This window comes from Perissodus microlepis, chromosome 1 (genome assembly GCF_051167445.1).
Source record: "Perissodus microlepis isolate ML-2025 ecotype Zambia chromosome 1, ASM5116744v1, whole genome shotgun sequence".
In the NCBI taxonomy this organism is placed as follows: Eukaryota; Metazoa; Chordata; class Actinopteri; order Cichliformes; family Cichlidae; genus Perissodus; species Perissodus microlepis.
Window position 1 is genome coordinate 131,975 of NC_140461.1, and position 23,297 is coordinate 155,271.

Consider the following 23,297-nt stretch of genomic DNA (forward strand, 5'->3'; position numbering starts at 1 on the left):
CAGTAATAAACTGGGTAATGGTGGTCTGTTAGTGTGCCGTCTCAGTCGAACCAGAACGCCAGATCTTCTCCCTCTGCGTTGGCGTTTGCGGCCTCCAGGGGCCCAGAACAAAGGCGTCTCAGGTGAGATGAATGGGGGGTCTGCAAACGGAGGGTCGTTGTTGTAAAACTTGAACTCCAGAAAGTGATGAGAAAGTCCGTCTTTTATGTCCAGTAAGGTTTGTCTGTCGTACACAAGGAGACATGTGCTACTCGTGAAAAAATAAAGGAAAAGGAAAATTAAACACAAAAAACAGCTGTTGCTTGGGGGAGCTCGTGACGAGGCTGCCATACTCTGCGCCATCTTAAGAGAAAAAAATTAAAAAAAATGAGCAAGCACTTTGGCAGCAGTGGGAAGGAAAAACTCCCTTTTTACAGGAAGAAGGATGAAGGATTTATCAGGAACTCGATGGGGATGTAACAAATCACAAGGCCAACTTCAAGCCAACTACACAAGTCACCATCAAGTGTGGGATTTACCAAGGAGATGCTCTGTCCCCACTGGTGTTCTGCTGCATGACCCCACTGAATACCTTGAGTGAGGTCATTGACAGGACGAAGGACTAGTGAGTGTCAGAACCATCGTCCAGGTTGAGACAACAAATATGTGAAATTGCAGTGCTCCCATGGACCTCAGTGTACACTAAACAATATAAAGATAAAAATAAAATAAAAGTCCTATATAGAACACAGTACAATACAATCTTATATAAACAACAGTCTCCAACACAATGCGAGTGCTTGTGGGCAAGAGTTCGTGTGCAAGTGGGGTGGGGGGTGTCAGTGAAGGGGCAATGGTGGAGGTTCAGAGTTTTGTATGTCTGGGGGGGATGGGGGGTTCATAGGGAAGAGGTGAACGCAGGTCTGGAGTTCATGTGTGTGAGAGTCAAGAGAGACAGACCAGGGAGAGAGTTCAGCATCCTGACAGCCTGATGGACAAAGCTGTCTCTCAGTCTGCTTGTTCTAGCCTGGAGGTGTTTCAGTCACCTTCCCAATGACAGCAAAGTGAAAAAGCTGTTGGATGGATGATTGGAGTCACCTGTAATACAGAGGGCTTTTCAGGTGAGACTGGTGCAGTAGCTGTCCTGGGGGGAAGGAAGAGAAGCACCCACAATCCTCTCCACTGCTCTCACTACTCATTGTAGCTTTTCCATGGCGGGCCCCAGTGCAAGAGCCATACCACACAGTGATGCAGCTGGTGAGGATAGTCTCAACGGTACCTCTGTAGAAGGTGGGGGTTGATGCTCTCGCTCTCCTCAGTTTGTGGAGAAAGTAGTCATTGTTATAATTTACTGACCAGTGATGCTGCAGATGTAGAAAACTCATAATGTGAGTCCACTGTCTCGCAGTAAACAAAAAGGTCCACATGAATCCCATCAGCTACAGATGTTAGCTCAACCCTCAAAGACGAAGAAATAAGTGTACCCTGCCAATCAAAAAAAGGGGAAGTAGGCCTCGCCCATTAAATACGCATATGGCCTCAAACTCAAGGAAAAAGCAATTAAATCTTCCACTAATTCTCTCGCTTTCCACCAAAATCGAGAGGATAAATCATACCAACATTTACTGCTGAAATTCTTGTTTAATCAAACTATCTGTTAGGTTAAAATTAAAAAGAGGAAGTAGACCGCACCCAACTTAACTGCGTATGTCCTTAACAAGAAAAAAGAAATATGCACATAAGAGGCAATTCTTCACCAGATTAAATAAAATGTGACAAGAACTGTCCTTTTCTAAGATTCAGCACATGTATATCACTGCGGCCAGTGATGATTTTAAACAGTTTCTTGTGTCATTGCACCCAACTTTGACTTGTGCCGTGGACCGTGGCGGATCCGGAAATATTCATCAGCATTATATCAACACAGCCAGCATTGATTCTTCTACTGGACCTCGGCGGATCCAGTAACCTCCATGGAAAATATATCAACAGAGCCACTTATTTATTTCTCCACCATTCCAGGCCTTTGGCCTGGCCTGTGTTTAAATCATGTGTGTTTGTAAGCGTGAATGCTGTTTATCCTTCTATTGCTCCAAGTCACTTACACCATAGATTGTCTGGACATCGCGTCAAACAAAGCTTGAAACCTTTAATAGACTGAGACTGAGCATCAACTCTTAATGAGCACAAATATGCAATGTGTGTATAAAATGATTATGGCTGCACCTGTAATAAAATGTTAATCTGATACCAGTAGCTGTAATAAACAGTTTAATGCAATGTTAATAATAAAAAATATGTATTGTAGCAGTAAAATAATTTCTTTATTTCCACACAAGGTAATGCCATCCAGAGTAAGACTCTGGTTAGATACCATATTTCTATGTTTTTCAGGGCCGAGTACAATAACCTCAGTTTTTTCTGAATTGAGGAGCAGAAAGTTAGCGCAGTGTTGCCAACTCCTCAGTAAGGAAAATCGCTATTGGCTGTCCTAAAAGTCGCTAGAAGTCGCTAAATGACGTCATCGCCTAATTTGCATAATTGGTCAAGCTAATATATTGTAACCTATGTTGGAGAGAGAAATAACATCATGGAAGAGACATAAAGTGAGTAAAGAACATCCTAAATGCATTTAGAAATTATTTATAACTACAAATTAAATTTATTTTAGCAATTATTGTTTTTTTTAACGTCACAATTCCAACCATGCTCCTTTATCCGGGCTTGGACCGGCAAAAGTGACCCGAAATAGGCACTCTGGTTGAGTTACTGTGTGTGTGTGTATAAGTAGTTTTAAACCTCGTGATCCACAAAACAGCATAACAGTAAAAGAAGAACTGACTGCGTTATAGTCGGTGCGGGAGCAGCGGCTTCGCTCATGCGCGATTCATTTGCAGTTCGGACGCATAGGTGTGAACATCTTCTGCCCTGATAGCAGCTGGGGGAGGACTATTCTCCGCCCGTGAGCGCTTTGGAACGGGCGAAGTACCCACGCCAGCACCCAATGCTTGTTGAGAGTAAAAGTGATACCCGCTTTCACGTCAAAAAGTCGTCATAAATAAGTCTCCAATAACACCAGAAAAAGTCGCCAGATTTGTCGCTAGTCGCTTTTTAGAAAAAAAGTCGCTAAGGGGGTCTGAAAACTCGCTAAATATAGCGACAAAGTCGCTAAGTTGGCAACACTGAGTTAGCGGCCATCTAGGTCTTTATGTCTTTAAGACATTCCTGTAGTTTAACTAATTGGTGTGTGTTATCTGCCTTCATAGATAGATAGAGCTGGGTGTCAACTGCATAGTAGTAGTAACTGTATAGGGCAGGGGTCGGCAACATGCGGCTCCAGAGCCGCATGCGGCTCTTTTGTCCTTATACTGCGGCTCCGGGTGGTTTGGGAAAATAAATTAGAAGTATTTATCTGAAGTGTATTTTATTTGTGTTTAGTTCTTTTTTAAACTTGTAGTTCTAAATTGGAAGATTATTGTGATTTTGAAATATAAAAATAAAATTATATTATATTATTTTTTCACCGCTGAAAATAAGCGTCACACTCGCGGAAGCCGGTGTACCCGCCGAAACGCCATGCATTTATCGAGACTTTCGACCCCAGGTAGGCCAGTTATGGATCTTCGGATCCACATTATGTCAGCAGCTCCACCATGAACTATGTTAAAACAAACACCGCTCACGCCTCACACATGACAGCTTACAGTCCTGCGTAAAGATGAAAGCCCCGATTTGCAGATGCTGTGCGCAGAGGTTCGGGACCATAAGTCCCATTGTAAACATATCACGGCAGACCCGACGATGTTTGCATGAACACGCTTTTCAGCATCTCTTTACTGACCACTTTTCACACACGGTTGCTGTACGCACACAGCCGGCTGTAGCTTTTCAGCTCACAGCCCGACAACACAACAGCAGAGAGGGCACAGACTTTAAGGTGGCCAGGCGTGATTGCGGGTGCTGCTCAGGTGCGTCCTCCTCCCCTGCAGCGGCGCTGCAGACCACGCCCCGCCACACACATTAACCAGGTAAAATACATATTTAGGCAGAAGTTTGCAAATATCTATTTTTCCTTTTTTAGCAGCATAGTGCTTTTTTTCCAATTACTTTTAAAAAGTCAGGTCAAGGCTCAAAAAGCCCAAAGGCGATATGAGGGTGGCGGCTCACAACAGTTTTTGTTTGCTGGATCATTTTAGTTCAGCTGGGTGTCTTTCCTTTTGTTATATTTCTTTAAGAGTTCAAAATGTGTTAATTACATAAATAAAATGTAATTTTCTCTATAGCACTTCATGGATTTCATAAGCAACACACCTTAGTTGCTCTGTGGATTCTTTTAAAAAGCAGTTAAAAACTTTTCTTTTCAAACAAGCCTTTTGTTGATCTACGTATTTTATATTCTTTACATTCTTTACATTTGATCTTTTACATTGTGTATAATGTCTATTGATTGTATTGTTTATTTTAATATTTGTGTACAGCACTTTGTGACTGCCTGTCTGTGAAAAGCGCTTAATAAATAAACTTTACTTACTTACTTTAGTTGTTCACACAAAGCATAAAAGTAAAAAACAATATATACAGTGTCATCTTCATTTTAGATTTCAAAAAGTACTTGCGGCTCCCAGTGTTTTCTTTTGCGTGGAAACCGGGTCCAAGTGGCTCTTTGGGCGTTAAAGGTTGCAGACCCCTGGTATAGGGCTTTGGAGCGTGATGTCACGGGGGTGGGCGTGGAAAGGATTTTGGCCTGATGTGCCATTTTCCGGGTCCAAACAAAGCACAAGCGAAAAAGGAGCGAAGGCACACACAACAGCCATGGTTCGTACTTGTTGTGTGGTCGGCTGCAATGTTCGATCGCACGACCGGCACTGGAATAAGCTTAAAAAGGGTTTGTCTTTTTATTCTTTTCCAACCTGGAAGCATCATGAGGGAGCTTTTATGGCGGACCTTACAAAACGAAGGCGTCTAGCCTGGATAGAAGCCGTGAGACGAGCTGATATCCAGTTCGTTTCCATCTCCAGATATCTGTTGGTGTGCTCCAGACATTTTCACTCCGGTAAGTTCTATATATGTTCATATCACTCTTTATAGCTTAATAATATTATCGTTGGGGCTCTCGGAGGTTATAGAAATTGTGAACAAACATAGAATTGAGTGACTGTGCAGACATACATGCTATGTAACGATTCACTAATTCTTTCGCACAACTGTTGGGAAGCCTGCCTATGAAATGAATCAAACAAATCCAGACTGGGTACCAACGCTACACATGGGGCACTCCGAAATCCGAACGTGAGGGTTAGGGTTAACAAGATACGTGAAGATATCGGGGTAGGACAGTGGCGGTAAGTCGTCTGGGTCTTTACCCCACTGCCGTATTTCATATGGCAGTGCGATGCACTCTATTTTTTTCACGTACTGCTGGTTCGCCTCTGGATGCAATCGGTCTCTATACCATTCGTTTTTTGTGCTGCTTTTAAGCATGTTTCTTGTCGTCGTCGTTCCAACACTGTGTTTGTTTTGATTTGTGGACCCGGAAAATGGCGCCGCGCTCCCACAATACATTGCGGCATGACGTCAACTCCAAAACCCTATACCATGTCTTCTAATGATGCTGCCTAAGGGAAGCATGTATAATGTAAACAGAATTGGTCCTAGCACTGAACCCTGTGGAACTCCATAATTAACCTCAGTGTGTGAAGAGGACTCTCCATTTACATGCACAAACTGGAATCTATTAGATAGATATGATACAAACCACTGCAGCACAGTACCTGTAACACCTACAGCATGTTCTAATTGCTCTAATAGGATATTATGGTCGACAGTATCGAACGCTGCACTGAGGTCTAGCAGGACAAGCACAGAAATGAGTCCACTGTCAGAGGCCATAAGAAATTTGCAAATTTGATGAATAGGTTGGAGCTGTGTAATGGTGTGCAGTCGTGGGTCAGCAGAGTAAAGAGAAAGGGGCTCAACACACATCCTTGGGGAGCCCCCTTGTTCAGTGTTCTAGTGGTGGAGGTGTTGCTGCCAACTCATACTGTCTGTTGTCTTTTTTTCAGGAAATCCAGCAGCCAGTTACACAGCGATGTGCTGATCCCCAGCAGATCCAGTTTGTGAATTAGTAGCTGGAGAGTGATCATGTTGAATGCGGAACTGAAGTCTATGAACAGCATTCTAACGTATGAGTCTGTAGTGTCCAGATGTGTGAGGGCTGAGTGAAGACTGTGGTCTACCACACTAGGTAAGACCCCAGGTGCAGGCTGTGCAAAGATGCTCCTTTGACAATCCAGCACACAACTGCAGGTTGCAAGATGCAGGAACATCTGTGTCCAGTATGGCCTGAAAATCCCAAGGTTAAAATGGGACACAGCCCCAGGGTGGGTAAGAATAGCAGAGCTTAAGACCCTGTGGGACTTCCAGATACAGACAGACAAACTGGTGAGGGCTAACCAACCAGACATAGTAGTGGTGGACAAGGAGAGGAGGATGGCTGTAGTGATAGATGTAGCTATACTGAGTGATAGCAATACAAAGAAAAAGGAACGTAAGAAGCTTGAGAAGTACCAAAGGCTGAGAGAAGAGCTTGAGAAGATGTTGAGGGTGAAAGAATGGTTGAATACTTTTTGCAATATAGTGTGGACAAAGGAGCATTTACCAGTCCTGCTGCTGGGTTTACACCATTCTATGAGTTGTCCATGTCATGGATCTCTGACAGGACTCAAATGCAGGACTCAAAAGTTCACAATCAAAGGTGCATTTATTTGCAAAGTGATCACCAGGTCCTGTAAACAATAATCTGTATACAATAATGAGATACCGGTCCTGTATACAATAAACAAATTTGGCATTTGTGAATTTGGCACAAATGCCAAATTCACACTTTCACCAACAGTCACTCATGGAACAGACGCTCATCAATATCAAGGGCAGTCTAGGCCAGGAGATGGAGAAACATGACAATGAGAACAAGAGAAGGTACCAGAGCTGGGGCTACACTAACTAGAGTAAGTACAATGATTGAACAAAGACTACACTTCAGCTACCACCTTAACCCTCCTGTTATATTGCGGGTCAGATTGACCCAGAACAGAAGAGCTGTCACATGTCATCTGCATCACTACAGGAAACGAAAAAAATCAAAATTATACAAGAAAATTGTAAAATAATCAATACCAGGGTTTCTGACACTTTTGGATGACTAAACATGCCAGTAAACATTATGTTCCTGGGTCAATTTGACCCAGGAACATAATGTTTACTGGAAACCAACATAACAGGAAGGTTAAGTAGTGGCCATCAATGAGCTGTTGGCGTGGCAATGAGCTGTAGGCGGCTGATGTTGAGCAGGTGTGTTGGCCAAAGGCAGGAACCCCGCAGAGCAGTACTGCCCAAGAAAGCAAGACAGCAGGTAAGCAGAGAGGAGAGCAAGAGAGAGAGAGCCAGAGAAAACACAGTCTGGTAGGAAGCCAGGGTGGACCGGGGGACCTTGAGCCCCCTCCCCAGGCTTCTCCGGATGCAGACTGTCATGGTACATGGGAGTGGCTGGGGTTTTCCGACTGGGTTCAGGTTTGTTCTCTTTCCACCCTTTTGGGGGTGAAATTGCCAGCTTCTCACCTGGGACTCTTCTGTAGTTATCTGCAAGAGAGCGTCTTAAACCGGCGCTGCCTGCTAGTCATTACCAGTTCGTTCTGCTATCCACAGTAGTAAATTTGCATCACCTGTGCTCCTCTCCTGCTTTGCTTTTTCCTGTGTTTAACTTTGATCTTCTTGTGAGACTTGAGCTTCTGATGCCCACCAACTGGACAGCCCTCCAGACTGCCACAACAATTCTGGATACGCTGGTAACAAACCCTCACCTCTCGCTGTTACATTCCTCACCCTGGACACCCACATGGATACTTTCCCTGGAGCCCTCGGACCAGGACACTCTCATAGATACCCTGCCTGCAGCCCTCCGACCTGGACCTGCAAGTAACAAAACACCATCTCCAACAAACTCACATTAGCCTCCTGTTCCTTACGATCCAGTAACCTCTTCTCTCTCTGTTGCATTCCCTATTTGCAACTTCCCCGAGATCCATCACTCCTTGGCAATCGCCTTTCCCTCTGGTTTCTGCTTTTTGCTGCCACTCCTAGCCAAACCACATTCCCTATGTTTTATGTTGTAATTAAAGTCTTTTAAATAGTTTATCTGCATGCTTGAGTCTGCATTTGGGTCTACTCCTTGTGCGAACCATGGGTTCATTACACAGACGATTGAATGTTCTGATCACATTCTCATCCAAGACCTTGGATGTCAGAATCCTGGACTGTTCCTCAGGGCCGTAACCCTCACAATCCGCAAAGTACTGGAGGCCCCTTCCATGATGTCTAGAATCTATAATCTTCTGTTCCTTGGTGCAGAGGAAGGTGGCCAAGGTGGTTCGGAAACTGCAGAAACTGTGGAGATTGGTGTTGAATTGATGGAACTGTGTGCTCACTTTCTATTGCTGGAAAAAATAGTGGTTTGCACCCCAGGAAGGTCTTGAAGGGGAACAGGCCGGTGACACTGGGAAGGAAAAACTCCATTTTAACAGAAAGAAACCTCCAGCAGAACCAGACTCAGGGAGTGGCGGCCATCTGCTGTGACCGATTGCATTGAGAGAAGGAAGACAGGACAAAAGAAATGCTGTTGAAGAGAGCCAGATCTAATAACAAGTAATGATTCAATGCAAAGAGGTGTATTAACACATAGTGAGTGAGAAAGGTGACTGAAAAGGGGGTCATGGGAATGCCCCAGCAGGGTCACCTGATCTGGCAGATAACCTTGCTGGGGTATGTTCTTTAGGAAAAAGGAAAGTTTGAAGCCTATTCTTAAAAGTAGAGAAAGTGTCTGTCTCCTGAATCAAAACTGGTTCAACATAAGAAGGGCCTGAAAACTGAAGGCTCTCCTTCCCATTCTACTCTTAAATACTGTAGGAACAACAAGTAAGCCTGCAGTATGACAGCGAAGTGCTCTAACAGGGAGCCAATGAAGGGAAGCCAATATAGGAGAAATATGCTCTCTCTTTATAGGCCCTGTCAGGACTCTTGCTGCAGCATTTTGGATCAACTGAAGGCTTTTCAGAGAGTTTTTAGGACATCTACATAAAACCGAATTACAGTACTCCAGCCTAGAAGTAATAAATCCATGAAGTAATTTTCAGCGTCACTCTGAGATAATATCTAATTTTAGAGAAAGCAGTCCTACATATTTGTTTAATATGTGCATTGAAGGACATATCCTGGTCAAAAATGACTCAAAGTTTCCTCACCGTGTTACTGGAGGCCAAGGTAATGCCATCTAAGTCCATCCTTTATCTTTATGTCAACAAACGCACCATGCCTAAGTACGAGCAGGAGTTGAAAAAGGCAGGAAAAACCTCTTTTGCCTATGCTTGGGTTCTTGATTTAAAGTCTAGAAAACATTCAATCTTGGATGTCCCCAAAATTTCTAAGATGTAATTCAAGCAAAACTGAGGTGATTGTATTTGGTCCTAGCGGACCCTTGTGAACCCTCCACTATTGATTTGGGACCCCTGGCAGAGTATTTTAAATCTGTTGTTACAAACCTGGGTTTTAATAATGAAAAGGGGTTAATGCTCCCTCTTGCATTGATAACATAGAAATATTTTTGTTATATTTACTACATGCACTACATTATCATGCATTATACATACCACATATATTGGTCTTTCTTCACCACGCAAATCATTTTCATCTTATGGTAACAAACAGGGCATCTAAGCTTCTTCTTTAGCAGGTGTTTCTTCTGCAGCCATTTAATGAGCTTCAGTGCCCTATATTTCATTTTTTTTCCTTCTATTGGGGTGCGCACTCATTCCCAAGGACATTCTGGTGGAAAAAAAATGAGTAATTTATTTCATTATCACCTCGAAACACCGTAAAATACTCTACGGGAATCTAGTGACGCTCGGTTCAGAGTTAAAGAACTTCATATGCCATATAAAACAAGCCCTATAACCAAAAATAGTCCCACACAAAAAAGAGGATTTCCTCACCTGTTATAATGTATCTCCGACTCTGTTATGAAGATCTACCCGCTGGATTCATGGTAAAAAAAAATGTTCTGGCGCCAAAGGGAGGGAAAACAAACTTAATTCAAACGCAGAGGAGCTCATATAAACATCCAATCACAGTTAATCTTATTAAGGAAAGTCCCTCCTATCAGAGCGCGACCACCAGAGGCGCCATGGATGGAGCAGAAGATATAACTTTGTGTGCCTCTGCGACCTACACAGTCAGCATACGTTCAAAGAGATACAAAAAGCAGAGACTGGATGGGCTAGATTGCACTAAGCTAATGGCGTCAGCAGTTAAACATGACGGTGAGTAACGTTGTAATGCTAGCTACCTAGCTACTGAGCCATTTGGCTGCTAGCTACGGTGGCTAATTAACATCAGGTAACACTTGAATAGCTCTAATACTATTGATTATTCCAAACATTTGATATCACTCTGTTGTATATTTTTAGTTTTTATCTTTTGTTTAAGTGCATCAATAGATTTATATTAAACACCCCAGTAAGGTAGTACACATACGGATTATTTGCCTTGTTTTAGAAATGTCTAAACCACCATAGGTGGATATATCAAAACTTTTTTACAAAGTAGATTTTTATAATTTCAAGTTGTAACCATTTTTAATCAATATTTTATGTGAGTTTCCCAAGTTTAGATTATAAATTATTTTAGTATTGTAATTTAATAATTGTTTGTTTTATAGATTCTTCTTCTAAACTTGCCCCTACTGCAACTGCACTTCTTAACAAGGAGCGAGAGGAACTGACTTTTCTTAAGGAGAAACTGGAGTGGCAAAAGATGAGAACTGAAGAACTGGAAGGAGAGAGAGATTTCCTACGAAGGCAGCTATCATCCTTTACAAGTATGAAATTAGACTTGTTCCATAAGCATTATTTTTATTTTACAGTCTTCAGATAAACATTAGATAATTTATAAATCCCAGTGAAGTTCCCTTATTGTCGTTGTGTTGATTAAAATATTTTAGTCAGTTAACTTTAAGTGTTGTGCCAGTTCATTTCTAAAGAGATCTAGTTCCAAATTCAGTTCAGCCAGGTCTAACTTGATTGATTCATTTTCATAGCTCATAAGATCATAGCTCCAACTTGAACTAGTAATGTAACAGCCTTAAAATCAGAATTAATATACGTTTTATACGTATATATATATATATATATATATATATATATATATATATATATATACACTTTATTCACATGATGATTTTCTTTAACAAAATCTGCATTCTCTTTAAGCACATAAAACAAAACAGGGGGACTTTGAAGTAGCAGCTACTCTGCACATCTTTGTCACTCAGTGTAACCTGAGTGGTGTCAAATATCTTGTTTCTAAAACCAGCCATTTTCTTGTTTGCATCCTGCAGAGCAACCTAAAGACGAACCATTTAATGATCCATTTTCCTCGAAGGCTTCTGAAAACTCAGATTCATCTTCCACATCTTTATCTGTATCGTCTGTGTGGTCATCCTCATCTTCATCCCCAAAGTAGCGAAAGCACAAATACAAGAAAAAGCATTCAAGAGCCAAGAAACCGAAGAAGGAGCAGAAGAAGCTCCGGCAGCGTGGTGAGCAAAAGATTTTGGAAGAGAAGATTGTACAGAACAGGATACTATAAATGTGACATGAAACATAGTATTATGATTTAAATTTTTTCTAAAAACGACTCTGTGTTTGCTACGTCATATATACATATCTATCTTTCTGTCTATGCTTTGAGCATTTGCTGTTAGGATGCCTGGGTCGTTGACCCAGGGTTTTGAGTTTATTATATTATTTATCATTTCTAGTCTTTGGTTTCTTTGTTAGAGTTCTGTCTTATGGTTTATGTCTCTGTGTTCTCTAGTTGCTCTGTCTCCCCTGTCAGCTGTATCCCCTTGTCAAGTTCGCGTCTCTGTGTTATGCTTCCTGTTTTACTTTGAAAGTCCGTGTCTCATGTAAATGCATCTGGTTTTGCTTCCTTTGTCTCGTTAGGCCTGATTTGCTCCAGCTGTGTTTTCCTCCTGTTACCCATTCCCTGATTGCTCCCTCTGTGTATTTAAGCCCTGTGTTTCACTGTGTCCGTGTTGCGATCTACCGTTTACGATGCTGTGTGTTCTGTCTGCTTGCCTGAGTTTATTTTTTGGAGTCTCAGGTTTTTGTTACCTTTTTTGAGTTCAGCATTAAAGCTGTATTTAATAGTGATGGTGAGATGAAGCCTTGTGATGAACTGAAGCTTTCCATCCAACTGGTCGACTCATGGTTCGAAGCATTGTGATGATTCATTTGCTCTACTGCACCATCAAGTGGACAATTCAAGTGAAACAGGCTCTGTGATTATAATGATGAGATGCGTAAACCTCTAAACTGAATAAATAAATTGTTTCCGTGGTTATTTATCCCGAATATTGTCTCAGTATGTCTGATACAAAAGAGAAACTGGAAACTTTCAGGACAGAGTTTTGGTATGATTGTGTAACTGTTAGAGCTGGGTATCGTCACTGACTTCTAGAATCGATTTGACCCACGATTCGATTCAATTCGGGGAAATTTTGCCTCAGACAGTCAGAAATATTATAATTCAGATCACTAACCATGGTGCAGGCCAGTGCAGTGCCTTCTCCGGTCAATTCCGCTGAGAGTAAATGTAATGTCCTGCTCTACTGTACAAGACAATGGTTACCTGGAGGGATGTACCACTGTGAGAGGGGTGCTGGGGAATAGTCCAAGTGATCGCTGCTTCAATTTCCTGGTCAACTATACATAAATTGCATGTTGACACGATTTTTTTAAAGCTGGTGAACTAGACCAGAAATCATTGAAAACAAAAGAACAATTTTTCTACGTTCTCCGGTACTTTATACCCGCTCAGTTGCAATGCAATTTAATGCTCAACTACAAATCGATGGCTTTTTGATGGTGGCCGACGCCAAATGATGGTCAACTATAAATAGACGTTTTCTCGACGTTGTTGTTACCTGGTCGACTACAAATAGATAGAATATCAATGGCAAAAAAACAACGGTAAATCAACATTATTACAACGTCCCTATAGTAAGACCGTCGGTTTAGTCCAGTGTGTGACCTCACTGGGTCACTGGTTGACTTCCAAGCGGAACAACTAATTGATCGAGGCAAGATGGCGTCTGTGTTTGGCTTTGCCGCTTGTGCCGCTAGTACAGCTCACTGGTATAGTTTTATACTGGCCGCTATTGTCACTTGCAATATTATTTTTACCGTCCTGTGTTTTGATTTTGTCTCTGCCACCAATACTTATGACCGGGGCATGATGTTGTATATCAAAGATTCAATGGAGAGCTACTTTGACAGCTGGGACAGTTACAGGAAATTTTTTTCCCTCCACCCTTTGTGTGTTCCTCACCTGAGTGCATGTTACTGTACATATCGGTGGGATTTAACATGAAGAAAAGAAGAAGTAGGGCCGGTGTCCAGGTGCGACTGAGAAGGTACCGAAGATTAGCTTCTTGGATGTGGGAAGAATACCGGTGCCTACGACCAAGTCATCTACTGTCACCTGGTGCCGACACTACACTTCAGTTCCCAGCTCGGAATCTATGGTCTGATGGCTCCATGTTCACTTGGCGTCCCTCCTTCGACCGCCGTTTTGATGGCAGAGGTGATGTACCACTATGGATATTAGCTTCTGCTAGCCCTGAAGTCCCCGCCCAGCGTAACAGGTGTAGAGGTGCGCACAGGTGTTTAATTCGAGTGCCACTGCAGTCAGCTGTTGACTGCACCAACCAAACGTCTTCAAAAACAAATCGTTTATTTTAAACAATCTTTTTATAAAGGAATCTCTCAACTTCATGTGTTTAACTGAGACGTGGCAACAAAACATGGATTATATACATCTGAAGGAAATTTGTTCGACTGGCTGCTCCGTCATCGGAACTCCACGTCTTTCGGGACGTGGCGGAGGTCTCGCTGTTGTGCACCAGGACAGATTAACATGCAGACTGATGAACTCGGATTCTTTTACCTCATTTGAACTTCAGATGATCAAGGTCGGCTCTTTGCACACCTTTTTATTGTATTTTAATCTACTGACCTCCTGGCCCTGCCGGAGTCTTTTTAACTGAATTTAACGACCTCCTATCATCCATTATTAAATTAGAGAAGGTGGTAATGTTGGGAGATTTTAACCTTCATATTGATGATGCTTCCTGTATTATGGCTGCTGACTTCATGACTATCACAGAGTCTTTTAATTTTATGCAGCATGTTTCTGGCCCTACACATGTAAAGGGTCACACATTGGACCTTGTTTTCTCCTTGGGATAAATATAAATGACATTCGTGTGGAAGATGTCCATGTGAGTGACCATAGCTGCATATATTTTAACTTGTCATTTTATTTGGATCCCCCGGCTCCCAAAATAACGATTGAAAGGCGAATCATAAACCAGAACGCCGCCAAAAGGTTCTCTGCCATGTTTGACGCTGAAATGACTTACAATGATTTGGACTCTCTTGTCTCATCCTTTAATAACCAGTGTAATTCTATTTTAGACATAGTGGCACCTCTGAAAAAAAGTACTGTCCTATGTTTGAAATCTCATCCTTGGTTAAATGAAAACATTTGTAATTTCAGGAGATACTGTCGCAAGCTAGAACGTTTGTGGAAGGCTTCCAAGCTTGAGGTTTATAAGTTACACCTTAAAGAATCTATCCTCTTGCTAAATGACATGTGGAAAAATGCCAGAACAGAGTATTTTTCACACCTCATAGCTTCAAAAAAGAAAGACCCCAAATTCTTGTTTAAAACAATTAAGAGCATTGTTTCTCCTGATGCTCATTGTGCACCAGTTCACTCAACGTCCGAATGCAATGAGTTTATGAACTATTTCAGAAATAAGGTCATTGCCATCAGGTCTAATATCTCTCCATCATCTTCTCAATATCAAACTTTCAACTTGCTCTCCTCTGATACTTGGTCCTCTTTTACTCCTGTTACATTACAAGACATCAGAGGCCTGCTTTGTCATATAAACCAGACTTCAAGCCCCCTTGGTGTCCTTCCATCTTCACTTTTCACTAGTGTGTTTGATTCAATTGGCCCCTGTATTGTGAAAATGATAAATACTTCTCTTCATACTGGCTCAGTCCCCAGCTTCTTTAAACAAGCTATTGTTGAGCCAATATTAAAGAAACCCCAGCTGGATCCATCTCTTCCTAACAGTTATTGGCCAATATCCAAATTGCCTTTTATATCGAAAATTTTAGAAAAAGTAGAACTAGAACAACTTAACTATTTCCTGGATAAAAATGCTGTTATGGACACTTTCCAGTCTGGTTTTCGTAAATTGCATTCCACTGAAACTGCCTTACTTAGAGTATCTAGTGATATCTTGATGGCAGCAGACTCTGGAGAGGACACAGTGCTGGTCCTGTTGGATCTCAGCTCTGCTTTTGACACTGTAGATCACAGCATCATGATAAACAGACTCAGGAACTTGTTTGGGATTACTGGTGTTGTTTTTAAAATGGTTTAAATCATATCTGTCTGAGAGATCTTTTACTGTTTGCATGAATCATGTCACATCAGAATCAACAGTTTTGCCGTGTGGGGTACCTCAGGGATCTGTCCTGGGTCCAGTTCTCTTTTTACTTTATGTATTTCCCCTAGGCCAAATTATCAAGCGCTATAAATATATCTCCTATCATCTCTATGCTGACGACATCCAACTATACTGTTCCTTCCAAATGTCTGAGTTTTACAAATTGTCTAATTTAAGTAATTGCCTGACAGAAATCAACAAATGTTTAAATGACAATTTTCTCCAACTAAACTCTGATAAAAGGCAAGGCAAGGCAAGTTTATTTGTATAGCACAATTCAACAACAAGGTGATTCAAAGTGCTTTACAGAGACATTAGAAACAAAAACAAATAAAAAGCATGATTTAAAATTGATTAAAACAAGCAGACAAACAAACTAACTAATTAACAAACAAACAAACAAACAAACAAAACAGTATATAAAATCAAAACAGATAAAATCAGAACAATAGATAAAATCAGTAGTTAAAATGTTAGTTTTGAAATTTAAGCTTAAAAGTGTGGATTTGGTGCTTTATTCAAATGCAGCTGAGAACAAGTGAGTCTTCAACCTGGATTTAAATAAACTGAGTGTTTCAGCTGATCTGAGGCTTTCTGGGAGTTTGTTCCAGATATATGGAGCATAAAAGCTGAATGCAGCTTCTCCGTGTCTGGTTCTGACTCTGGGAACTGATAAAAGACCGGATCCAGATGACCTGAGGGATCTGGAAGGTTCATACTGGGTCAGGAGGTCACTGATGTATTTTGGTCCTAAACCATTCAGAGCTTTATAGACCAGCATCAGAACTTTAAAGTCTATCCTCTGACGGACAGGCAGCCAGTGTAAAGACCTCAGAGCTGGACTGATGTGGTCCACTTTTTTGGTCTTAGTGAGGACTCGAGCAGCAGAGTTCTGAATGAGCTGTAGTTGTCTGACTGATTTTTTAGGTAGACCTGTAAAGATGCTGTTACAGTAATCAAGCCTACTAAAGATGAATGCATGGACTAGTTTTTCCAGGTCCTGTTGAGACATCAGATCTTTTATCCTTGATATATTCTTGAGGTGATAGTAAGCTGATTTTGTTATTGTCTTAATGTGTTTTTCTAAGTTTAGGTCTGCATCCATCACTACACCCAAATTTCTCGCCTGGTTTGTGGTTTTTAGGTGTATAGATTGAAGTTCTCTGGTGACCTGTAATCGTTTTTCTTTGGCGCCAAAGACTATTACTTCAGTTTTGTTTTTGTTTAGCTGGAGAAAATTGTGGCACAACCAGTCATTAATTTCCTCAATGCATTTACCAAGAGCCTGTACAGGGCCTCGGTCTCCTGGTGACATTGTGATATATATTTGTGTGTCATCTGCATAGCTATGATAGTTTATTTTGTTGTTCTTTATAATCTGTGCCAGTGGGAGCATGTAAATGTTAAACAGAGGGGGTCCCAAGATGGAACCTTGGGGAACTCCACATGTGATACTTGTCTGCTCAGATGTGAAGTTACCTATTGATACAAAGTATTTCCTGTTTTCTAAGTATGTTTTGAACCAGTTTAGTACAGTTCCTGAAAGACCTGCCCAGTTCTCCAGTCGTTTGAGTAATATGTTGTGGTCAACTGTATCAAATGCTGCACTGAGATCCAGTAAAACTAAGACTGACATTTTTCCACTGTCTGTGTTCAGACATATGTCATTGAACACTTTGGTCAGAGCAGTTTCAGTGCTGTGGTTCTGTCTAAAACCTGACTGGAAGGCATCATAGCAGTTATTCTGTTTTAAGAAGTAATTGAGCTGTTGAGAAACTGCTTTTTCAATGATCTTACTTAAAAATGGGAGATTTGAGATTGGCCTGTAGTTGTTCATTTGTGTCTTGTCAAGATTGTCCTTTTTCAGTATAGGTTTTATTACAGCAGTTTTTAGTGGTTCCGGAAACACACCTGACATTAAAGAAAAGTTGACGATCTGTAACAGGTCTGACTCCAAAGTCTTTGAGACTTTTTTGAAAAAACTTGTTGGCAGGACATCTAAACAGCAAGAGGAGGAGTTCAGTTGACCTAAGATGTCCTCCAGGTCTTTGCTGTTAATAGGGTGAAACTGTTTTATGGTGTTTAAACAGTTTTTCAGTGGACACAGTACATAGTCTGGATCTGCTGTTGATGTACCAATTGCTTGTCTAATCTTTTGGATTTTTTCTGTGAAGAATTTGGCAAAGTCATTGCAGGCCATGGTTGAATGAAGTTCAGCTGCCACTGGCACAGGAGGGTTTGTTAGCCTGTCAACTGTAGAAAATAAGACCCGAGCATTATGACTGTTTTTAGTGATGATGTCAGAGAAGTAGGACCTTCTTGCACTCCTCAGTTGTAAATTATAATTGTGAAGTTTCTCTTTATAGATGTCATAGTGAACCTGGAGGTTTGTTTTTCTCCATCTGCGCTGAGCTTTCCTACACTCTCTTTTTTCATTTTTCACCAGTGTGGAGTTTCTCCATGGAGACTTTTTCCTTCCAGAGATAACCTTCACCTTAATGGGAGCAACTGTATCCATTACATTTAACATTTTTGCATTGAAGCTATTGACGAGCTCATTGACTGAACCTCTGGACAGGTCAGGTGTTAATGGGAAGACCTGGTTAAAGATCTCACTACTGTCTTCAGTTATACACCGTTTTGTGATCACTGCTGTTGATATATTTGTGTGGGCTGAGATTTTACTTTCAAAGAAAACACAGTAATGATCAGACAGGCCCACATCAGACACAGTAACCTCTGAAATGCTCAGGCCCTTGGAGATCAGTAGGTCAAGAGTGTGTCCTCTATTATGTGTGGCCTCTGTTACATGCTGAGTCAGCCCAAAGTTGCCCAGAGTGTTACTCAGGTCTTTAGTCCCTTTGTCCTGAGGGTTGTCCACATGGATGTTAAAATCCCCAACAATAATTACACAGTCGAAATCAACACAGATCACAGACAGCAGTTCACTGAGGTCATTAAAAAAGTCTGTGCAGTATTTGGGAGGCCTGTAAACATTAAGAAACACAACTTTGGATGGGGCCTTCAGCTGTAAAGCCACATATTCAAAAGACTGAAAACTTCCAGGAGATAGCTGCTTACATTGAAATGATTCATTAAGTAAGACAGCAACCCCTCCTCCTCTCCTGCTCACCCTGGCCTCACTGATAAAACTGTAGTTAGGAGGGGTCGTCTCGATGAGAACAGCTCCACTGTTACTTTGGTCCAACCAAGTTTCAGTTAAAAACATAAAATCAAGGCTGTGCTCAGTGATTAAATCATTAATTGAAAATGTTTTCCCAGCTAAAGATCTAACATTTAATAAAGCCAACTTAAGTGTTTTAGAGGCATTACTTGTCCCCTCGTGTTTGGGAGCAGTCTGTGGCACACAAGGTATGTTTACTATGTTTAAAGATCTTTTAGAGTGCAGCTCTCTGTGTTTTGACCAGGCCACATGTCTCCTTCTGTCACCTGAAAGTACAGAGATTTTAAAATCTTCTAGTAAACAGGGTCCCAGCTTCTCCTGGGAAAAGTCACCACTGCCATAATCCTCGCAGCCCGGACCCTCCACACATCACACATCAGACTGCGGAGACAGAGCATGAAGGTGGTAAGGAGGAACTAAGGGGGGCGAGGCTGGGCAATGTGACCTCGATTGCTCTGTTGAGGGTGGGGCTCGATGGCGAACCTTTGGCTGCTCTGGTGGGGGGTTTATGGGGGACAAAAAGGGATTGGGCCGGGGGGTAGATCTGAGCCCAGCATTGACCCGCTCCATCATCTCCTCAGTGAATTTCAGGTGTGGGGAGGAGGGAGAAAGGGAGGGGGAGGAGGGTGATGGCCTGTCAGGGGTTTGGGGGACTGGGGAAGATCGTGGTCCCTGGTCCTGGTCCTGGTTGTTGGTGTTGTTGAGAGAGTTAGAGGCAAATAGGGACCCCTCTTCTTGCCTCAGATGTCTCTCCTTTCTGAGGCTCTTCCCGGGTGGGGGCAGATGGAGCTCCTCCTCAAGGTTTCTGCTGGGCTTTGTCTGTTCTTGGAGTACTGTTTGTTCCTCTTCATGAGATAACTCCTCGTTTATCTCAGCCTTGGCACCAAGCACAGATGGATGACGTATGGAATAAAACAAGTTGGAGGTGAACAGTTTCACCCCTGACTTGTTAAAATTAAATCCATTTGCTTTAAACAGATGCCTGCGTTCCCAAAAAATATTAAAGTTGTTGATAAAGTGCACTGAGTGGTCAGCACATGCTGATATAAGCCATTTATTCAGTGTAAACAACCTGCTGAATCTCTCGTCTCCTCCTCTGACCGGCGGTACAGGTCCACTGATGAATACAGCTGCATTCAGAGAGTTTACAGTATTTAATAATCCAGTAAAGTCCCGTTTCAGAACCTCCGACTGTTGTTTGGACACATCGTTTGACCCTGTATGCAGAACAATGTTTGTCACAGTTGGATATTCATCTGCAATTTGAAGAATTCTCTCCTTCAGGTTGTTGACCATATCGTTAGGAAAGCAGAGGACTTTAGTGTTCGTACCGCACATCCTTTGTACATCCTTTACGGCAGAGTCACCCACAATCAGAGTTCCAGGCCTAGCCTTTAGCTTTCCCTGTGGCCTTTTACTTTTCAAAAGATTTTCGGACCTTACTTCGCTACTTTTAGATGGATGGTTGTCCGATATAGATCCAGGGTCCTTTGATAGTGGAGCAAATCTTTTGTGCAGTTTCACATTCAGTTGTTTTGAAGGTTTGTTGTTAACCTTCCTATTCACGGTTGTCCAGTCCTGTTTCCTCTCGTATACAGGGGTAGAAGAGCTTCTCTGTCTCGTAGGAAGTGAAGGCCAGTCGGTTTCAGAGATTTCAGCTCGCTGTGCCCTGCCTGTGATACGTCCTCCCTCTTCTAGGAGACATGATTTATGTCTTGGTTTTGCACCAAGACAGTCCAAGGGGGGATTATCGCTTGAGGATTTATAATAGTGCACAAAGTCTACTTTCTTGGTCATGTTATCTGTGCTCCTTAGCTGTGTACTAGCTTGCTCATCGCCATTGTTTTGAATCAAAGGCAAGGTTGTTTCATTTCCACACTGTCCATTTACCTCCACGTTTACTTCTAAGCGATGAATTTTTGTCTCCAGTACTGCAATCTTCTGCAGGAGGCTGTGGTAGTCATCTGTGGAGAGGGAAGGCATCTTGTTGCTAGTTAGCCTAGCGGTTAGCACCTTTCCAGGCTATTGAGGCTGCTCGGTGCCCAGACGCTGTAATCAGGCTTCAGCTGTGTGTAGGCCACAGACACACGGAGCGCTGAGGATAAGGTAACTATAAAAATGTTGCTGTTTCTGTTAAGAACACTTTAGTCCTAATGATCTATAAGTGTCCAGAAGCTATCGCAGGTAAGCTCATATGGAAAAAAGGGAAAAAATCAGCATAAAAATCAATAAAAATCAATAAAAGAAGCAAAGCATTTAAAGAGCAAAGAGATGAAGCGTCCACACTCACAAAGGGGGAGGAGCAAGTGCTCAGAAAACAGAAACTCTAATTATTGCTCCAGACCACATGGTCCCAGAAATCAGGCAGCATATCAGCTTCTTAGACCCTTCTGTAAAATCAAGCCTTAGAAACCTCGGTGTCATATTTGACAGCTCGATGTTGCTCGAGCAGCTGGTCCGAAACTGTTTTTATCATTTACGGAATATTTCTAAACTCAGACTAATGGTATCAAAGCTTGAACTTGAGATGATTATTCATGCTTTTATTTCTTCTCGTTTTGACTACTGTAATGGCCTTTTTACTTGTTTTAACAAATCAGCCTTAAATCGTCTTCAGACTGTGCAGAATGCTGCAGCACGTCTCTTAACAGGCACCAAGAGAAGATCGCATATCACTCCAGTCTTGGCCTCCCTTCACTGGTTGCCCGTAAATTTTAGGTTTCATTTTAAAATTTTAGTTCTAACCTTTAGGGCCCTACATGGTCAGGCTCCTCAATATTTATCTGACCTGCTGAAACCACATTCATCTTCTCGGGCTTTAAGGTCATTAGATCAGAGACTGCTGGTGGTACCGCGCACTCGTTTTAAAACTCGTGGTGTCTTTCAGACTGTGGCACCACGGTTGTGGAATTCTCTCCCACTGTCTCTTCGCTGCACGGACTCCATTGATTCTTTTAAGAAACAGCTGAAGACATTTTTATTTAGAAAAGCATTTGATTAATTTCTTCTTATGCTGTTTTTATAGTTTGTTTTATTTACTGTTATATTGTTTTTATATTTCCATTTCCTGTGTTGTAAAGCACTTTGTGATTTTTATCTGTGAAAAGCGCTATATAAATAAATTTTACTTACTTACTTACTTACTTACTTACCACAGTATTTCAATGTTGTTACCACATTGGCATTTCAACCCTGACCATAACGACGGATCGGATGAAAAATCAACATCAATTCAATGTCGTGTTGCTATCTGGGAAGCCAGAATCTATTTTAATCGATAATCAAAACCCATCCCTAGTAACTGTGTAATCATGCTTATGTACATCTGGATAATGACACAAACTAGTGTGTGGCGCTTCACTTTTTAAAAAACTAAAAGACAGAAATCAGATTATAGGATCTGTAGTGTTGTTTATTTATATTATGGTACTTATCATTCGTGATATTTATTACTGTGTGCGTACTTTATTAGAAGAGATGAGATGAAAAAAAAATCTGCTGGTTCCATCGAACAAGAAATGCTCAATTAACTATGTAGCACGTACGTAATCCAATTCCACAACACAATGTGATGGGGGAAATCAGCTGTGTTTTGCTGCCCATTTTATTTCGAATCTGGTGCGAACCGGCGAGACAGTTCCTGAATCAGTCACGTGGTACGTACTGCCCGCGAGGCCTCGAACATCACTGCATATGTAATCAAAGCAAGCCTCAATACGCGCTTCACAAAAACTCCCCCGAGATTACCTGACACAGGTATCGAAGCTTCGACACACAGGACACATCACTAGTATTTAAGTTCACCTTTTGTCTCCGACTGTCTGCACTTTGGGTCCTTTGCCTGCTTGCACACAGCCGTCACATAACATTTGCTTTTCTAATTATTTGCTTTGTTTTAACAAACGCCAAATGACATTGTGCAGCGATACAAATCCCTCCTCAAGACATTTCCAAAGATGAAGACCATGACCAAAGCTTTTCAGAAGCATGGGCTCGACAGGAACACTGTTGTGTCCACTTCATCAGTTGGGGAGCTTGCTATTGCGGTCCCCAATGTTTACCAGGAGCTACTGTCCAACAGGCCTAGTGGAGAGACGGTACTAGCTTTTGCTAAGCGATGTGAGGCTGCAATTCAAGGCAGTGATGAAGTAACAAACAAAATAGAAAGTATGAAGGCCGCTGGTACTTTGCTTCCAATTCGAAGAGGGAAATCTGTCTGAAACCCTAATTTGTTCTAAGTGGTTTTGTTTATTTTGAACATATTGAACTGAAGAAAAGATCTGCAAAACCAACCGTTTTTCAAAGATCTGTTCACGTATGTGTTGAGTTTCCACTCAACTGAGATTTACCTGTTAGGTTAGTTTATTTTATTGTTTTTTTATGTTTAGATTTGTATAAATGTGTGTAGAGTAAATAATACAGCTGTGCGGTTTCAGTTAAGGTATATTAATTTATTATATTATAATTATTATAATTTTCCTTTGTTTTATGCTAGTG

General features: G+C 41.6%; 1 protein-coding gene and 1 pseudogene across 1 annotated transcript; one reads left to right on the top strand and one right to left on the bottom strand.

Moving 5' to 3' along the window:
• Window positions 1-10,213: 10,213 nt before the first annotated feature.
• On the top strand, window positions 10,214-23,020 carry LOC146393043 (coiled-coil domain-containing protein 106-like; annotated as a pseudogene).
• LOC146393044 (uncharacterized) lies at window positions 18,139-20,138 on the bottom strand. The gene has a single exon (XM_084925478.1). It carries the CDS (start codon window positions 20,136-20,138, stop codon window positions 19,170-19,172), a length of 969 nt encoding a protein of 322 aa, XP_084781604.1. The 3' UTR covers window positions 18,139-19,169.
• Window positions 23,021-23,297: the final 277 nt, after the last annotated feature.